At 62.4% G+C, this 6,829-nt stretch overlaps 1 protein-coding gene across 1 annotated transcript in view; it reads right to left on the reverse strand.

Moving 5' to 3' along the window:
• POU6F1 (POU class 6 homeobox 1) overlaps positions 1 to 6,290 on the reverse strand; it is a 14,500-nt gene extending 8,210 nt beyond the window's left edge. Inside the window, exons 1-5 of the mRNA XM_039384867.1 lie at positions 6,181 to 6,290; positions 5,321 to 5,439; positions 4,353 to 4,539; positions 3,961 to 4,052; positions 2,877 to 3,317 (exon numbers count right to left, since the gene is read on the reverse strand). Of these exons, the coding sequence (XP_039240801.1) occupies positions 2,877 to 3,317; positions 3,961 to 4,052; positions 4,353 to 4,539; positions 5,321 to 5,374 (774 nt within the window). The 5' untranslated portion in view covers positions 5,375 to 5,439; positions 6,181 to 6,290. The remainder of the gene's footprint in view (positions 1 to 2,876; positions 3,318 to 3,960; positions 4,053 to 4,352; positions 4,540 to 5,320; positions 5,440 to 6,180) is intronic.
• Between the last annotated feature and the right edge of the window lie 539 nt (positions 6,291 to 6,829).

A 6,829-nucleotide genomic window follows, 5' to 3' on the forward strand; every position in this document is an offset into this window, starting at 1 on the left:
CACCTAAACCACCCCTGGACTCCCCCTGAGTGCCCCCTGCACACCTAAACCACCCCTGAACACCCCCGGAGTGCCCCCTGAACACCTAAACCACCCCTGAACCCCTGAACCCCTCCCGACTGCCCCTGCACACCTAAACTGGGGGGACTCCGAACCCCTCAACTTCCCCCAACTGCCCCCCCCACACCTACACCGGGGGGACCCCGGGGGGACACAGAACCTCCCCTGACTGCCCCCTCCACACTTACACCGGGGGAACCCGAATCCCCCCGACTGCCCCCTGCACACCTAAAGCAGGGGCACATCGGGGGTCCCCGCACCCCTGAACCCCCCCCCCCCCGAGTGCCCTGAGTGCCCCCTCCACACCTACACCGGGGGGGCACCCAGGGGACCCAAAACCTCCCCGAACCCCACCCGGTCCTGCCCTGACTGCCCCCCCCAACACCTACATCGGGGGGGCACCCGGGGCACCCCAAAACCTCCCCAGACACACCTGGGACAGGTCCAGGGTCCTTCAGGGCCCCCACTTGCAGGTCTCCCCCCCACAGACTTGCAGGTGTCCCCCCCCCCTTGGAGAACCTCACCTGCTGTGGGAGGGGCCACACCTGGACCCTGAATCTACATCAGGGGCCACATCTGGAACCCCAAATATACACCAGGGGTCACACCTGGGACCCCAAATCTGCACCAAGTACCACACCTGAAGCCCCAAATACTGCAGATACTAAATCTGCAGCCCCAAATCTGCGTCATGTGCCACCCCTGGAGCCCCAAATCTCGAGCCCCAAATCTCCACCAGATCCTGCATTTGGAGCCCCAACTCTGCACCAGGTGTCACACCTGGACCCCAAATCTACATCAGGTACCTCACCTGGAGCCCAAACCCACACCAGGTACCACACCTGGAGCCCCAAATCTGCACCTTCTGCCACATCTCGAGCCCCAAATCTGCAGCAGACACTAAACCTGCAGCCCCAAATCTGCCCCAGGGGCCACACCTCGAGGCCTGAATCTGCACCTTTTATACTCCAATTCCCAAAATTCAGGACCTCTCCTGCATTCAGGTGCCACACCTGGAGCCCCAAATGTGCACCACGTACCTCACCTGGAGCCCCAAATTTATACCTTCTGCCACATCTCAAGCCCCAAATTTGCATCATGTGGCACATCTTGAGCCCCAAACCTGGAGCCCCAGATCTCCAGCAGATATACTAAATCTCCAGCCCCAAATCTGCACCAGGTGTCACACCTGGAGCCCCAAATCTGCACCTTCTGCCACATCTGGAGCCCCAAATCTCCACCAGATACTACACTTGGAGCCCCAAATCTACACCAGGTACCACACCTGGAACCCCAAATCTCAAACCCTAAATCTTCACCAGATCCTGTATTTGGAGTCCCAAATCTGCAGCAGGTGCCACATCTTGAGCCCCAAATCTACATCAGGTACCACACCTGGAGCCCCAAATCTCAAGCCCCAAACCTCCAGCAGATCCTGCCTCTGGAGCCCCAAATGTGCCCTACACACTTCACCTGGAGCCCCAGATCTGCACCTTCTGCCACATTTCCAGCCCCAAATCTCGAGCCCCAAACCTCCAGCAGATCCTGCATTTGGAGCCCAAAACTGCACCAGGGGCCACACCTGGAGCCCCAAATCTGCACCTTCTGCCACATCTGGAGCCCCAAATCCGCAGCAGGTATTACATTTGGAGTCCCAAATCTGCACTAGGGGCCACATCTGGAGCCCCGGATGTGCTCCACATACTTCACCTGGAGCCCCAAATCTGCATCATGTGCCACCCCTGGAGCCCCAAATCTACACCAGACACCAAATCTGCAGACCCAAATGTGCCCCAGGTACCACACCTGGAGCCCCAAATCTGCACCTTCTGCCACATCTTGAGCCCCAAATCTCGAGCCCCAAATCTTCACCAGATCCTGCATTTGGAGCTCCAAATCTGCACCAGGGGCCACACCTGGAGCCCCAAATCTCAAGCCCAAACTTCCAGCAGGTACTGCCTCTGGAGCCCCGAATGTGCACCACACACTTCACCTGGAGCCCCAAATCTACACCTTCTGACACATTTCCAGCCCCAAATCTCCAGCAGATCCTGCCTCTGGAGCCCCAAATTTGCACCAGGTACCACACCTGGAGCCCCAAATCTGCACCTTCTGCCACATCTTGAGCTCCAAATCTCCAGCAGATCCTACATTTAGAGCCCTAAATCTGCCCCAGGGACCACACCTGGAGCCCCAAATCTACACCTTTCATACTCCAATTCCCAAAATTCAGACCTCGCCTGCAATCAGGTGCCACACCCGGAGCCCCAAATGTGCACCTTCTGCCACACCTGGAGCCCCAAATTTGCATCATGTGGCACATCTTGAGCCCCAAACCTTGAGCCCCAAATCTCCAGCAGAGCCTGCATTTGGAGCCCCAAATCTGTCCCAGGGTCCACACCCGGGACCCCAAATCTGCACCTTCTGCCACATTTTGAGCCCCAAATCTCCAGCAGATACTACACTTGGAGCCCCAAATCTGCACCAGGGGCCACACCTGGAGCCCCAGATGTGCACCAGGTGTCACACCTTGAGCCCCAAATCTACACCTTCTGCCACACCTGGAGCCCCAAATCTGCACCAGGTACTGCACCTGCAGCCCCAAATCTGCACCAGAGGCCACCCCTGGAACTGTGAATTTACACCAGGTACCACACCTGGAGCCCAAACCTGCACCACATGCTACACCTGGAGCCCCAAATCTACATCTTCTGCCACACCTGGAGCCCCAAATCTGCACCAGGTATCATACCTGGAGCCCTAAATCTGCATCAGATACTACATCTGGAGCCCCAAATCTGCATCAGATACTACACCTGGAGCCCCAAATCTGCACCAGGTATCACATCTGGAGCCCCAAATCTGCACCAGACACTAAATCTCCAGCCCCAAATCTGCACCAGGTACCGCACCTGGAGCCCCAAATGTGCACCTTCTGCCAGCCCTGGAGCCCCAAATCTCGAGCCCCAGATCTGCCCCAGATCCTGCGCCTGGAGCCCCAGATGTGCCCCAAAGCTGCTCCTGCCGCCCCTCCCCGGGCCGGGGTTACCTGCCAGGTTGGCGACGGGCGGTTTGATGAGTCCCGGCAGCGCGGCCAGCGTTGCTGTGGGGATTGTCACCACGAGCGCGGGCTGGGCTGGCACCGGCCCCGCCACCTGACCTGCAACACTGATGGGGATAAGAAGAGGTTGAGTAACTGTCCCTGCCGGAACCATTACTCCTGTCACACCTGTGGCTAAGCTTTCCTGAGCCAACACCTGCGGAGATAAATGAGAGGTGAAAAGAAGAGAAGACAGAACATCAACGCCCGGGCAAAAGCAGCGCGCGGGGACAACCCCCCCCAGCCCCACACCCCAAAAAACGGGACCCCCCCGCGTCCACACCCACCCCCCCACCCCCCCGGGTGAGCCCGCGGCGGGGAGGGGCACGGGGAGACCCCCTGGGGGGGTGGGGACGATAAAGGGGGTGCCCCTCTTAGCTGGAGACCCCCCCGCTCCGTGGGGAGATGGGGGGGAGGGCAAAGGGGGGGCCCCTGAGCTCTGGGGGGGATAAAGGGGGTTCCCCCTTAGCTGGAGAGCCCCCCCCTGTGGGGAGATGGGGGGGGGAACTCTGTTAAGGGGGGGCACCTTGGGGTCTGGGGGGGGATAAAGGGGGATCCCCCTTTCCTGGAGACCCCCCCCCTCTGTAGGGAGATGGGGGGGGCTCGGGAGGGGCTCGGGGGGGCTCTGGGGTCCCTCCCCCCTCCCGGGTCTGTGGAGACCCCTCTGTGTGTGGCCCCCCCTCCCCTGGCCCCCCCTCCCCGCGGGGCCATGGGGGGGACACGGGGGGGATCCCCCTTCACCCGGCGACCCCCCCACCCCCCGCTGGTCCCCCCCGTCCCTGTCCCGTGTCCCCATTTACCTGCGGGGGGGCCTGCAGGGCCAGCTGGGGCACGGGGGGCGGCCCCGGGGGGGGCACCGGGGGGGGCGACGCCGGAGTCGCTTTGGGCTGACCTGGGGGGGACACAGGGGGGGTCAGGGGGGCGGGGGACCCCAAAATCTGCCCCCCCGGGGAAAGGACACCCCCACAGGAGTGAGGAGGGTGAGGGGACCCCAAATTCTGCCCCCCCAGGGAAGGGACACCCCCACACAGGGGTGAGGGGGGCGGGGGGACAGGGGAGGGGACGGGGAGGGGACGGGGAGGGGACACGGGACAGGATCAGGGGAGGGGCTCAGGGGCACCCAGGGAATGATCCCGGGAAGGACAATCCGGGGGCACCCCACGAACGTTCCCTGGAATGGGGGGTCTCTCACCTGCCGCCTCCCCTCCGGCCGAGTTTGGGGTGCTGGGGGGACCCTCCTCCCCCCCGGGGGGGCCCCCCTGTCCGGGGGCTCCCCCCGCCCCTCCCCCGGCGGTTTTGGGGTCCCCCTGGGCCGGGAGGGGGGTGTCCACCCCCACCTCCAGCACCCGGATGGTCTCGTGGCCGGACATGACGATCACCTGCAGAGAGACCCCAAAATCAGCCCGGGGTGTCCCCCAAAATCACCTCGGGGGTGTCACCCCCAAAATCAGCTCAGGGGTGTGTCCCCCAAAATCTGCTCGAGGTGACCCCCCCAAAATCAGCTCACGGCGTCCCCCAAAATCAGCTCAGGGTGCCCCCCAAAATCAGCCCGGGGGTGTCCCCTCCCTCTGGCTGCCCCCCCAGGAGCCCCCCCACCCCCCGGGGCTGTTTTGGGGTGCAGAGCTCCCCTGGAGGGAGGGGTGGGGGGTCACAGCCCCCCCCCGACTCTGACCCCGAGACCCCGAGAGGGTGAAACGCTTCAGCCCCCCCAAAACAGGGCCTGTACTCCCAAAAACAGGGTCTGTACCCCAAAAACAGCGTCTGTACCCCAAAACTGGGCCTGTACTCCCAAAAACAGGGTCTGTACCCCAAAAACAGCGTCTGTACCCCAAAACTGGGCCTGTACTCCCAAAAACAGGGCTGGTACCCCAAAACAGGGCCTGTACCCCAAAACAGGGCCTGTACCCCAAAATGAGGCTGGCACCCCAAAAACACGGACTGTAACACCCAAACATGGCCTGTACCCCCAAAACAAACCCAGAAACCCCCAAAACAGACCCTGCACCCCAAACAGACCCTGAACCCCCAAACAGACCCCATACTCCCCAAAACAGCCCCTGCACCCCAAAACCAGCCCCAGGATCCCCCAAACAGCCCCTGCACCCCAAAACTAGCCCGATACCCCCCAAACAGCCCCCGCACCCCCAAACCGCCCCGTACCTGCTCGTTGACCGTCAGCAGCGGCTCCGGGGGCTGCCCGGGCCGGGGGTCCATGGTGGGGGCACGGGGGGCACACGGGGGGCACACGGGGGGCACACGGGGGTCACTCCTGCCACATCCTGGGGGGACAGGGGGGTGTCACCACCGGGGACGGGTTTGGGGGTCCCCAAGGGGATAAGGAACCACCCAGGGAGGGGTTGGGGGGTCCCCAGGAGGGGTTTGGGGGTCCCCAGAGGGACAGGGATGGGCTGTCACCTCCTGGGGACGGGTTTGGGGGTCCCCAGGGAGGGGTTTGGGGGTGCCCGGGGGGACAAGGATGGGCTGTCACCATGAGGGGACAGGTTTGGGGGTCCCCAGGATGGGTTTGGGGGTCCCTGGGGGGACAGGGAGGGGCTGTCACCACCTAAGGACAGGTTTGGGGGTGCCCAAGAGGGGTTTGGGGGTCCCCGGGGGGGTTTGGGGGTCCCCAAAGGGACAGGGATGGGCTGTCACCTCCTGGGGAGGGGTTTGGGGGTCCCCAGGACAGGTTTGGGTGTTCCCAGGGGACAAGTCGGTTCTTGGGGTCCCTCTCAGCCCCTTTGAACACCCCAAAAACCACCTAAAAACCTAAACCCTAAAACTGGGAGCCCAAACGGGAACTGGGAACCCAAACTGGGACCCCAAATGGGAACTGGGACCCCAAACTGGGACTGGGATCCTGAACTGGAACTGGGACCCCAAACTGGGACCCTAAACTGAAACTGGGATCCCAAACTGGGACTGGAACTGGGACCCCAAACTGGAACTGGGACCCCGAATGGGAAGGGGAAAGGGGACAGGGGGAAGGGAATCCCGTGGGGTTTGGGGTCCCAGGGACTCACCCCCCGTTTGCTCCGGGGGGAGGGACCCTCCTGCAGGACACGGGGCCGGGGGGGCTCCCGCGCTCCGGGACGGGCTCAAAGCTCCGGCTTTGGGGGCTCCCGAGTTTTGGGGCTCCCGAGTTTTGGGGCTCCGGCTCTCGGGGTTTCAGAGTTCCCGGGTTTCAGAGTTCCCGGGTTTCAGAGTTCCCAGGTTTCAGAGTTCCCAGGTTTCAGGGTTCTGGCTTTCTGGGATTCCAGGCTCTGGCTCTCCGGGTTTCTCAGTTCCCAGGTTTCAGGGTTCCTAGGATTCAGAGTTCCCAGGTTTCAGAGTTCCCAGGATTCCGAGCTCTGGCTCTCTGGAATTCTGTGCTCCAGTTCCCAGGGTTTCAGGGTCTCCAGGCTCCGGCTCTCCAGGATTCCGAGCTCTGGCTCTCTGGATTTTGGGGCTCCCAGGTTTCAGGGTTCTGGCTCTCTGGGATTCAGAGTTCCCAGGTTTCAGGGTTCCCAAGTTTCACGTTTCCCAGGTTTCTGGGTTCTGGCTCTCTGGGTTTCCTGGCTTCAGCTCTCTGGAATTCCGTGCTCCAGCTCTCCGGGGTTCTGGGCTCCCAGATTTCAGGGCTCCGGCTCTCTGGGATTCCAGGCTCTGGCTCTCCGGGTTTCAGCGTTCCCA

The sequence above is a fragment of the Pipra filicauda genome, unplaced genomic scaffold (genome assembly GCF_003945595.2).
Source record: "Pipra filicauda isolate LSUMZ 115617 unplaced genomic scaffold, ASM394559v2 scaffold1165_size32646_pilon, whole genome shotgun sequence".
In the NCBI taxonomy this organism is placed as follows: Eukaryota; Metazoa; Chordata; class Aves; order Passeriformes; family Pipridae; genus Pipra; species Pipra filicauda.